This window comes from Octopus sinensis, linkage group LG10 (genome assembly GCF_006345805.1).
Source record: "Octopus sinensis linkage group LG10, ASM634580v1, whole genome shotgun sequence".
Taxonomy (NCBI): Eukaryota; Metazoa; Mollusca; class Cephalopoda; order Octopoda; family Octopodidae; genus Octopus; species Octopus sinensis.
In genome coordinates this window covers 85,221,273-85,234,382 of record NC_043006.1, presented here as the reverse complement: position 1 = coordinate 85,234,382, position 13,110 = coordinate 85,221,273, and the positions used below count along the sequence as shown (strand labels likewise).

General features: G+C 35.7%; 1 protein-coding gene across 33 annotated transcripts in view; it reads right to left on the bottom strand.

The window, feature by feature from the left end:
* The window catches only part of LOC115216372 (protein MTSS 1), a 337,421-nt gene that overhangs the window by 63,948 nt on the left and 260,363 nt on the right, over positions 1-13,110 (bottom strand). For 31 of the 33 annotated variants that reach the window (XM_036506884.1, XM_036506899.1, XM_036506878.1 and 28 more), the window contains 2 exons: positions 10,990-11,431; positions 336-374 (listed from right to left, as the gene is read on the bottom strand). In XM_036506884.1, coding sequence (XP_036362777.1) covers positions 336-374; positions 10,990-11,431 — 481 coding nt within the window. The remainder of the gene's footprint in view (positions 1-335; positions 375-10,989; positions 11,432-13,110) is intronic. The other 2 variants (XM_029785641.2, XM_029785647.2) reach the window with 1 other exon arrangement.

The following is a 13,110-nucleotide window of genomic DNA, read 5'->3' as shown; positions in this document are numbered from 1 at the left end:
ACACAAAAATCACTTCTAAAGCAAGAATGCTTACAACTGATTTCAATAAAAATTTCAGATTATAAATCTACTTTAGAAATTATTACAGGATTGTAGCTGTTGGTGGTGGTGGTAGTGAGGAAATTTAGTGTTGGAAAAGGGAGTTTTTAATAGGAGGTGCTTGTTAGCAAGTTGCTAGGTTAAACGAAACATGGCAACAGATCAAGCATGTAATCCGGAAAAACACTTGATAACCACTACAACAGGGTGGTAGTAACAAAACAAGTAGTGTGGTGGTCTGGTTGCTGTTGTCACAGCAACGGGTTGTTGTGGAGGAAAGTGGACTGAGAACTCACCTTGGAAGAGAAAACTCATGAGGCGATCCTGGGATATAGCTTCGGGGAGAGAGAGAGAGATAGATAGAGATAGAAAGATAGGTAGGTAGGTAAGTGGAGATGCAGATGGAAGATAATATAAGGCAAATAACAAAATATTGACAGAAAGTTAATCTCAAAACCAAACAAGAAGACCATGTGACAAACGTTTTTAGAGAAAGAGAGAGAGTAGAAGGAGGGGAAGAGGAAACGGTGGATCAAAAGACGGTGAAGAATCTACTAGTTCAAACCTACGAGAGAGGGTGAAAAGGAGAGACGAAGGAGTGTAGACAGAGGCAGATAGAAATAAGGAAAAAAGGGTGCAAGAAAGTGAGTGTTACAAGGGTATGGGGGTAGGAGGAGGAATCAGAAAGATAAACAAATATTCAAAAGAGCATGTTTCTACAAATATCTTCATTCAGTTTCACAAAGAATACTGAATAATAAAAAAAGATGAAAGAAACACGTATATACAGATAAAAAAAAAACAAGTCTCCATATTTACTTTCAAATAATAATGGAATTATTTTTTGATAAATTTCAACGATTTCTCTTCTATTCTTAATATCAGTTTTACTGGAATGTTTACAAGAATTTCCATGCAAAACTATGAAACAGAAAGGAAACTGTTGACATGGGAACACTACAGGGGAAGGTGTTGGTGGTATTTGACATTCATAATAGAGCCAGTAGACTCAATCAAAATCACTGTTTGTCTCTCGAACTGAATCCGGACAAGGCATCAGTCAGTCATACAAAAGGATTAACTAACAAGGATCAGGTGCTAATAATGGTGCAACAATGGAACGTAACCCAAAGACATGCTGTAGAGGAGGTTCTTTCTTTTTGGAAAATGCATGCATCTGGAGACAAATTCCAATGTATCAGTCTTTGTTAGCGAAATCATTGATTTGGAGAATAAGTACTCAAGAAATAACTGAGAAGAATCAGGCGGGAAAAGAATATAAATATACAGAGAGAGAAACTAGAAACAGAAATTTAAAGATACATGCTTGAAATGTAATTATACATGCATACATACACATATGCATGTATGTATGCACACAAACTCTAAGACAAACATGTTTACAGGAATGGTTTTAATATATAATCACAAATTAGTCAAGCCTCTTTCGTTACAAAGAAGAGATATTTGAAAGAATTGAAAATTAGATTAATAACAATAATAATAATATTAGTAGGAATAAAGCAGCTACTGCCTGTCCCTGGTCCCACCCCCACTCACAGAAAAACAAAGAATAAAAAACTTAATAATAATAATAATAATGATAATAGAAGGTATAGACGCTTTACTGTGCCAAAGTGTTTTGTTACATGGCAGACGGAAAAAAGTAGTGTTGTTATGAGCAAGAGTGTGCTGATGATAATGATAGTAGTGGTAGTGGTAGTAATGGTGATGTGCTGTTTTTACTGCAAGAAAGAAAGGTAGCAATATTATTTCCAATGGCTCAAAAAGGATTACATCTCATCTGTAAATAACTAGTGACATATATTAGAGAGCAAGAGAGAGAGAGAAAAATCCAGATCAAGGCAAGGCCCAGTCCCTTCCAAGCAGTTATAGAACTACATTCGTCTATAGAAAATTTAACAGTTCTTGGTTCCCCATTCTCTCTTTCTCTTTCTTTCTTAAGAGAAGGACAGAAAAATCTATTTGCTAACATACTGCTTTCTAACATTGAAGCATGCACTCAACCATGGCAGAATTTGAACTTAGAACCTAGCGGCAGACAAAATACCTATTTCTTTACTACCCACAAGGGGCTAAACACAGAGAAGACAAACAAAGACAGACACACGGATTAAGTTGATTACATCGACCCCAGTGCGTAACTGGTACTTAATTTATCGACCGCAAAAGGATGAAAGGCAATGTCGACCTTGGCGGAATTTGAACTTAGAACCTAACGGCAGCCAAAATACTGCTAAGCATTTCATCTAGCATGCTAACAATTCTGCCAGCTCACTACCTTTTTAATAATAATAATAATAATAATAATAATAATAATAATGATGTCGTGTACTGTTTATCTTGATATGAGATCACCCTGTCGCACACATATAGTTGTGATGCATGTACCTATTGTACCCTTATCAGACGGGTAGTCATGATGGGTAAGCTGGGCTTCGTATATTTTACCCCAGTGTCACTTAGATGGCATGCACTGCTCTCTCTCACTCAATAATAATAATTGGCACAAGGTCAGCAGTTATGGGGGAGGAGCTGAGTCAGTCATATCGACCCCAGTGCGCAACAGGTATTCATACTATCAACCTCAGTAGGATGAAAGGCAAAGTTGACTATGGTGGAATTTGAACTCAGAACAGAGCTAGACTAAATACTGCTAACAAATTTGGTAAGCATGCTCACAATTATGCCAGCTTACTGCCCTAAGAACGATAATAATTCTAATTTTGGCAAAAACCTAGCAATTTCAAGGAGATGGGTAGCAAGACAATTACAATGACCTCAATTCTTGACATTATTTTATTCACCTGAAAGATGGATGGGCAAAGTTGACCTCAGCAGGAATGGAACTCAGATCATAAAGAACCAATAAAAATACTGCCAAGCATTTTATTCAATTATTCTGCCAGTTAGCTACCTAAATAATAATAACAGAAAAACAGATAATGGCTTTTAATCTGAGCCCACAAATTACATCTAATTCCCCAAGAATACTTTCCTGTTTATCAAATTTCCTCTCACAGGGTTTTGGTTGATTTCAAACTATGGTCGAAGATATTTGCACAAGTTATTTTAACCTAAATGACTCTATATGATGAGATGACCAAGAGAAATGAAACTGCCATTGAAGAATAATAAGTGGACAGCAAATGAGTAAAAAAAAAAAAAAGAATAAAAGAACCGCAAAGGTGAAGTGTACCAGTGAGAAAAGCCATGCTAATTAGCCCATATGTCGTCAGCTGCAACAAATATAATATAAAAACAGAGAGCGAGAGAGAAATGTCTGTATAAAAGGCATGCAAATATCAAATATTAACTAGATTGTTATATCTGGGCTCAAATATGAGCAAATCCCTACAATCCTTGGTAAATGAATTGTTGAACAGAAATTTTAATATGAACTGAAATATACCACTTTTTGACAATGGTGTCTGTAGTTTTACACAACCATTTTTTTCCTTGTTTTTTTTTATCAATGAACAATTAAGTTTGATTTCTGTTTAATAGTCCACTCTTTGCTTCTATATCTATATATATATATATATATATATATTATATATATATATATATATATACATACACACACATACCATAGGACAGGTTGTGAGTAAGTTTTCTATAGCATTGATTGTTGTGACTAAAAGCTTCAAAGAAGAAGAAAGCAACTATTTATACTAGGCATGAAATAGAGGGTTATAGTAGCCACCCTCCCCAGCTCTCCAACTACGATATTACTGTATAACTTGAATCAATTTAAGTGATATTGAATCGAACATCTGCTGTACAGCAGAAAATTTGAAACAGTGTGAAATGAAAGAAAAAAAAAATCAACTCGGTTCTACTATGCCACAATACATATCGAACCCACAAACTACAGATCCAGTAGGGAACACTAAGTTGCTATAACCATTCCCAAATATAAAGAATCCAAGCTTAAGGAGATGGTCATAATCAAACTAATCTCCCTTTGCTGTTGGTGAAAACACAGTTCTAGGTATATATAGTATACAGGAGTGGAGGCGCAATGGCCCAGTAGTTAGGGCAGCGGACTCACAATTATAGGATCGTGGTTTCAATTCCCAGACTGGGTGTTGTGAGTGTTTATTGAGCAAAAACACCTAAAGCCCCACGAGGCTCCAGCACAGCAGGGGGTAGTGGTGAACTCTGCTATATTCTTTCACCACAACTTTCTCTCACTCTTCCTTCCTACTTCTGTTGTACCTGTATTTCAAAGGGTCGGCCTTGTCACACTCTGTGTCATGCTGAATCTCCCTGAGAACTATGTTAAGGGTACACGTGTCTGTGGAGTGCTCAGTCACTTGCATGTTAATTTCACAAGCAAGCTGTTCTGTTGATCGGATCAACTGGAACCTTCGTCATCGCAACCGATGGAGTGCCACTAGTATAGAGAGTAAGACAGAAGAATGTTCTCTATTTTACGCAGCTACTGATTGTTACCACCTCGCCTTACTAGGACTTGCGCTGGTGGCATGTGAAATATTCGAGTGAGGTCGTTGCCAGTGCCGCAGGACTGGCTCCTGTGCAGGTGGCACGTAAAAAGCACCATTTGGGCGTGACCGTTGCCAGTACCATTACGTAAAAGCACCCACTACACTCTCAGAGTGGTTGGCATTAGGAAGGGCATCCAGCTGTAGAAACTCTGCCAGATCAGATTGAAGTCTGGTTCGCCAGACCTCAGTCAAATCGTCCAACCCATGCTAGCATGGAAAGCAGATGTTGATGATGATGATGATGACTGCAGTTGAATTATTTAAGAATGGTAAATCTGAGGTATTTTTCAGATGCACCTTGTATATACTTACAATTATAAAATACCTTTGAATTTGCCAAAACCTACTATAAAATGTGTTTGTACAATCACATTTTCAGGTTATAAACTGTGTCAGATGCTAAGACATTTCAAATTCACTGCATGTGTTTCCTTGTTATCTGTGGGTAGGGTACTTAGTTTGATGTACCCCAGTTCACAAAGTTGCCAAAAATAGTTCTGGAAATGTCACTAGTGATAGAGTAGTGTGCTACCTCACAGTGTGTGTGTTAGTGTGTGGGATTTTATCTCATCTACTTTGATGCTATAACACCAGAGATACGAACAAATTTTTATGAATGTTTCAGAGAATTTTTTTAAAGTATTCTGAAACTAAAACAGAAGTGTTGGAGAGGGAGGAGGGGGGAACAGAAATCTAGTTGCCAAGTCATGAATAAATAGGTTTTTCAGTAAAAATTAAAGCACGATCAAGCAATTAGAATCTGCTTGCATTTTTTAAAATTAACATTTATTGATATTTTGGCAAAACTATGATATTAATTTTTATGTAAAGATTCAAAGGAAGATACAAATAATATGTTTAGATATTAGAAACTATCTGAAAAAAAAAAAACATGAAGTGAAACGCTTTCTACTATCAAGATATTCTTAGTTTATTTAGCCTAAATAATGCACTGTGGAAGCAGAATTATAATCATATCAATTAATAGAAAGACTAATGCAAAGCAGTCTGCTGTTTTAAATTTTAAAGCAGCAAATGTAGTGAAAAAAAGTGCTTAAGAGTGAGAGAAAATGAAGCACTCTCGCCTTAAACCAAATTAAATAGCATTATTTTCTGTGAACACAACAGAAAAGTAATAGTTTCAAATGAAATCTTTTCGTGGATAATTTTTAAATGTTTCTTTCTAGCTTGTTACAATAGTTCTTTTCTAATTTTGGAAGCGAGAGCTCTAATAACGATAATTTCTAATGTAGGCACAAAGCCAGAAATTTTGGGGAAGGAAGAGTTAGTTGATTAAAACAAATCTAGTACTTGTCTGGTCCTCTATTTTATTGACTATCAGAAAGATGAAAGGCAAAAATGAACTTGGTGGGATTTGAACTCAGAAGGTAAAAGTGCTGGAACAAATACAACTTTTGCCTGATGCTCTGATGGTTCACTGCCCTTGTCTAACAGAGCTGAAATTTTGGCGGAGGAGACTAGTTGATTACATTGACTCCAGTGTTTCACTGGTACTTAATTTATCGGCCCTGAAAGGATAAAAGGCAAAGTTGACCTTGGTGATAACGGAGCTCTAATAATGACATCATAACTAATAAACTTTTTGGATAAGGTGCAGTGTAGCATATTGAACTGATATTCATCAATATTATACTAAAAGGGTGTGTAGAAGTATGGTAGATTTGTACTCAATACATCAAAAGACACCCTACCAATTTCTGCTGTCCACTGCTCTAAAGAGTCCAAATAATTCCTCTACCAGCACATCTGAGAAAGTCTAAGTGTGTAAAGCCCATTCGAATAAGAAAGAAGTATAGCAACAAATCTGAAAAACATTGCAAAGGAGATAAGTTGAGTCAATGAGTCAACCACATGGGGGCAACTTGCAGCCCATGGAACCTTCTAAATGGCATCCCTAATGAAAAATAACTTAATTTTTTTTAGTAGTGTGGCCTGCCTGATGATGGACATTGTATCAGGCCGCCTGCTTCATGAAGAGGTTGTCGAGTGGCCTGCTAGAAATAGCAACCAAATTTCCCCTAAATCAAACCTCTACTGTATTTAAAATGGAAAAGACACAAAATATTACAATATGGTTGAAAAATAGACAATGTTTATGGCTGGAACACATATAATCATAGGTCTGTCTGATTGAAGAAGGCTTGAGGGCTGAAATAACTAAAAACAAATGGGCAATTGGTAGCTTTTGGATATTAGATTTACTACTAAGTATCACTTAAATGGTTTTTCTAGTTTAAACCCTCTACAGTTAATCTTAGCATTTGCAATGCTAAAAAAGCTAACACAGAAGAACATGGCTATCAAAATAGACCTAAAATAGCTTGAATCGACAAGCTGCAACCTGAGTTTGTTCCAACCAATGAGGTCATCAGCAGATACCATTGCTGAGTATTGCTTAAAAAATATGGTTAGTGAGAGAATTAAGAGAGCAGGAATTTGATATCTGGCAGTGTGGTTATGACATCCATGGGACCATTTCCATAAAGATTGGTGTAGTTTTGGCGTGCATTTGATTACAATGATTTCTGTACACCAAAAAATGGTGAAATGTGAATGGAATGGTGTAAATGCTGAAAGGTGAGAGGCTGAAATCAAGCAAGAAATTCCAAGAACAATTCCAAGAACATCGGTAGAAATTATTCTTTACAATGTAGAGCACATCTTGTTTTCTTTTCTTTTAATCACCTGATAATTTAATTAGTCAATTATTATTTCAGTAACTTATAACATTCACACATACACATTGCACTTGCAATTAAGACTATATCTCCTGTTACCATAATTAGAAACAGTAAATTAAATCTGGCTGGACTACTGCTGTGTAGGAAAACAAAAATGCACTGTTAAATCTGCTAGAACAGTATATGTACACTGAGTGGCTGTGTGGTTAAGAAGTTCGGTTCCCAACCACATGCCTTCAGGTTCAGTCCCACCAAATGATACCTTGGGCAAGTGTCTTCTACTATTGGGCCAGGCCAACCAAAGCCTTATGAATGGATTAGGTAATCATTATCATCATTGTTTAATGTCTGCTTTCCATGCTGGCATGGGTTGGAGGGTTTGACTGGAAACTAGTAAGCCAGGGGTGGGGCTGCACCAGGTTCCAATCTGATTTGGCAAGGTTTCTACTAATGCCAACCACTCCAAGAGTGTAGTGGGTACTTTTTACATGCCATTGACCATGACTATGGTCTCATTTGGCTTGATGGATCAACACAAGCATGATGTATCACCAAGGGTCTTGGTCACCTGTCACTGCCTCCATGAAGCCCAAAGCTTGAAAGGTGCTTTTTATGTTCCACTGGCATGGGTGCCAGTCAGACAACACTGGCATCGGCCACAACTACAATTTCACTCAGTTCAACAGGTCTTCACAAGCACAGCATATCACTTGACAACTGAACGGTACTTTTAACGGGTCAGTTATGTGACTCCATCATTGGCCACAAACCCCTATGAATATATATACACATATATATATTTAGTGAAATGTGTACTTACATATATGAGAACAAAGTGTATGTACGCTGTTATACATACATACATATATATATATATATATATATATATATATATACACAAAATAAAAGACAAAATGGGACAAGAATGCAAAACATCCAGACAACTAGATGATACAAAAAGGGACAACAAAACATCCAGATAGACGATACAAAAAACACTGACGGGTCATTTGAAGCCTTTTATCTTCAGTTAAGAATCGGATCATCCTCGCAATTTCGGCTGAGTTGTTGTCCCTTTTTGTATCACCTAGTTGTCTGGATGTTTTGCGTTCTTGTCCCATTTTGTATTTTATTTTATATATATATATATATATATATATATATATATATATATATATATTTACATATGTGTGTGTGCATGTGTGTTTACATCTTCTTGTCTTGACATCACACAACAGATAATTGCAAATGAGTATCACTGTCATACAAGCAATATTATTCCTTTCCAATATTGTGCCAAAACCTATCCTCCAGTGATGGGGATATACTACCTTGCTTGAAAACAGGTGAAGGTTGGCAACAGGATGAGCATCCGACTGTAGAAAATCTACCTCAATAAATTTTGCCTGGCCTATGGAAATATGGAAAAGTGATCATTAAAATGATAACAATGATCCACAATGATTAGACATTGTAAGAATTGGTTTAGATTGTGATTGTAGTATCCAGCCAGAAGAAAAAGAAACTCAAGGCATGCATACACAAATATGAAAGCACACATGCAAGTGTACACACACACACACCTATTTGTTTACTACCCACGAGGGGCTAAACACAGGGGACAAACAAGGACAGACAAATGGATTAAGTCGATTACATCGACCCCAGTGTGTAGCTGGTACTTATTTGACCTCGAAAGGATGAAAGGCAAAGTCGACCTCGGCGGAATTTGAACTCAGAACGTAGCGGCAGACGAAATACCGCTAAGCATTTCGCCCAGCGTGCTAACGTTTCTGCCAGCTCATCGCCTTCACACACACACACCTAACTTTCAGTTTCTTTCACCTAACACATTTGATGTTAAAAAAAAAACAAAAAAAATTGTTCAACAAAGATGCCAAAGTTGATGTCCTTGAAATTAGTTCTTTGTTCCAAGACCAAAAAAATTAAAATCCTGTTAATATCAGAGAGCTGTGATCAAACTGAACTTGCAAATGAAGAAAGGGAACCATCCAATGTGACAAAGCGTGCCTTGCACAGTTGACAGAATAAAATATCTGCTGATTGATGTTTTGGAAAACAATAACAAAAAAACAAAAAGTTTGTTGTCAATGCCAAAGTTATTTTTCTGAAAATTTTAAAACAAATATTGAAATATTGCAATCATAGTACTAAAGAATGTCTAAGAATAGAAGGTTTTCAAAGAAACAAGTAATTGGATGACTAATTAAATGAATTAATTAATCAATAAACAAGACATACAAACCTGAAAATGTATGAAATAATCACAAAAAAGATAAAAGATTATGATACAGAAAATAAAAGTATAGAATTATGATATAGTCACAAATTCTTTGATATATGAAGAATATATATGTTTTTTTTTTTTTGCTTTGTTCTTTTATCAAATACTTTATAGGACTAACTAATATACTGTCATTTGTTAAACGTCCCAAACTTGTTCACATGGCTTATTAAAAGGTCTCTCTCTCTATTTAACAACTCCTTTTTCTAGGCATCTATTTTGCCTCAATATACTAAAATTTGACAAGTAAAAATATAATTTCTATCACCTAGAAAACATGCATTATTAACCCTTTTGATACCAACCTGCCTGAGACCAGCCCTGGTTCTATGATACAAACTTCCTCTTTTAAAGTCATTTAAATTCAAAACCTTTATTCACATATTAACTTTTGGTGACCAATCTGTCCAAGACTGACCCTGGTTCTATGAATCAAAATTTAAAAAATTCTATCAAAGTTATATATTAATTTATGATCTATGTTCCAAATATATTACTAAATCCTTTGTTATTTTCAAAATTAATTGAAACAAAGGCAGTGTATTTCAACAGAAATATGGTAACAAAAGACATGTTTTTCGTTATCCATAATTTAAGTTCCTTCAAGCTTACATATAAACCACTGAATCAACAGACACAGTATTAGTTTTATCCCCAGCAAAAGTTTATAAGAATTTAAACTTTTTTTTTAGGTGAAGTAAATTTAATAGAATGTGAAAATCTTATTAAACATTACAAAATTCAAATATCCATCTTAGAGATTTTAAGAAATGCTTTTAACTTTTTGACACCAAATTATCTCAGATTGTTAACTGACCACATTTCAGTTTGATATTTTGTAATGACTTAATCAGGAATTCCTTATGACATTAAGAAGTTAATCCTTTTGATACCAAACTGCTTGAGATCAGCCATAGTTCTCTAATACAAACTTGGTGTTTTAAAGTGATCTAAATTAAGACCTGATACCAAATTTCCACGTTAAATTTTATGTTTGAAACATCAGCTTCATAATAATAATAATAATAATAATAATAATAATAATAATAATATTGCTAAATTCTTTATTATTTCCAAAATTAACTGAAACAGAAATATGGTAACAAAAGGGTTAAATGAGTCCCTGATTATATAAAAAAAAATGTTCTATCAGGAGTTCTGACTGCTCATGCACACATTCACCTATATGCGTATAAAAGTGCTTTATTTTAATGTTTTAAAGATAAAAGAAAACTCTACAGCAGCAAAGATACAACATCAAGACTAAATCTATAATTACATAATGTTTCTAAACTGAACTACTTTATGTCATTTACAAAGGTAAAGAAAAAATGGTAGAGTTTGTTTTCTTAATCTATTTAGTAAATAAATTCAAAATATTAACGAATGATTAAAAATAAATAATCCAAACCTGGTATTGTGGGCGGAGGCACTGCTTTACTCTTGGGCTTTGGTCCAAGAGGCGGCATAACAGGTTGCATCTTGATTATAGTGGCAGATGTCGGCCGGGATGTGGCACCCCCAATAGCACTTTTGGGTCGCTCGGCCCTGATGTGACCGTAGGGTGATACCTGTTGTGTCTGGGCAGGGTCATGTGACTGGACTATTTGATCCAGCATGTCTCTAGACGATGATGGAGCCACGAACACTTGATCTGAGAGAGCAGGTCGAGAGTGTGTCTTTTCATAAGCCGAAGAAATAGTGTGCGGGCGAGGCGGATCAGAATTTTGTACGTGTGGAGTGCTAGGCCAATTATTCCAGGTGGAACTAGTAGAGGGTGGATTCTCAGACGGTGTAGATGCATTCGAATCAATTCCTCGATTGTCAACCCCGGTACTAGCGCTGTCAGTAGTCTGGAGAAAACAAAAACCAAGATAAAAATAAAAACATGTTTAAAAGGATCAATTTAAAGTTTTTTTTTTTTTTATGTAGAAGGTTGTGTTAGTATTTTGCGTGCAAAAGCTGTAAATGAAAGTTCACACAGATGTTTTCTGTGTAGGTTTTGGAATTAAAAATAAGCAGGTTAACTTTGAAACAGCAGATTTTTGAAAATATCAAAACCAACCACACCAACAAGTTAATGAAATTTACCAATGCTATAGTAAAAACTGAACAGATTGTTTGAGATTCTTCAACAGACCAGCAGAACCAATTAAAACAGATTATTAATTGTCAAAGATTGACCGACAGGACATTAAGTAAAGTTTTACCGATTTAGAAATTTCTTTTTGTACATTTTTCTTTTTGCAACGTGACCAGAAACATTTACATTTCTGCTATTCTAAACCAAATTACTATGAAACTAATATAAAGGCACTTTCATAAAAACTTAACAGTATTTCCCAACCTATTTTCCCCCAGGCCCCTCTATAACTTTCCAGAAAAATGTATGCTCCTACTGTTGGTTGGGAAAAAAACATTTTTAATATTTTATCACAATTATTTAATACAAAAGAATCTACTAGTAACTCTTTTATTAAGTATTGAGTACAAGAAAAAATTACATTATTGACTAAGAAAAAAAAGAAGAAAATTTCACAATTCCATGTCCCACTAAAAAATAAAAAAAGACCCTATGTGTCACCACAGTTTTCCCTGGCCTCATCAGTGGAGTGTTTGACTCACTTGGAAATCATAATGGTTTGAGAAAACCAGAACAGTAATAAAATGTAGAGGGACTGAATCTGGAACCATGTGTTTGGGAAGCAAACTTCTTACTACACAGCCATGCCCGTGCCTATATATATATTCTTTTGTTTTAGTCATTTGACTGTGGCCATCCTGGAGCACCGCCTTTAGTAAAACAAATCGACCCCAGGACTTATACTTTGTAAGCCTAGTATTTATTCTATCAGTCTCATTGGCTGAACTGCTAAGTTACAGGGATGTAAACACACCACCATCGGTTGTCAAGCAATGGTGGAGGAGGGGGACAAACACACAAACATATACATATATATATATATATATATATATATATACGACGGGCTTCTTTCAGTTTCTGTCAACCAAATCCACTCACAAGGCTTTGGTCCGCCCGAGGCTATAGTAGAAGATTGTTGCCCAAGATGCCACACAGCCACTCCTGCACCAAAGCTGGCAAGCTTGCAGAATCGTCAGCATGCTTGGCAAAATGCTTAGTGGCAATTCGTCCGTCTTTACATTCTAAGTTGATAAAATAAGTACCAGTTGAGTACTGGGGTCGATATAATTGACTCAACCCCTTCCCCAAACTTGCTGGCCTTGTGCCAAAATCTAAAACCAATATTAATCCAAATCTATTTTAAACACTTGTTTGCTAAGAGCATAATTGGAAATTGATTTTGGCACAAATACAGCAAGTTCGGTAGAGGGGATGTCAATTATATCAACCCAAGTGTTCAACTGGTACTTATTTTATCAACCTAGAAAGGATGAAAGGCGAAGTCGACCTCGATGGAATTTGAACTCAGAATGTAAAGACAGACGAAATGCCACTAAGCATTTTGCCAAGTGTGCTGACAATTCTGCCAGCTTGCTAGCTTTAACAGAA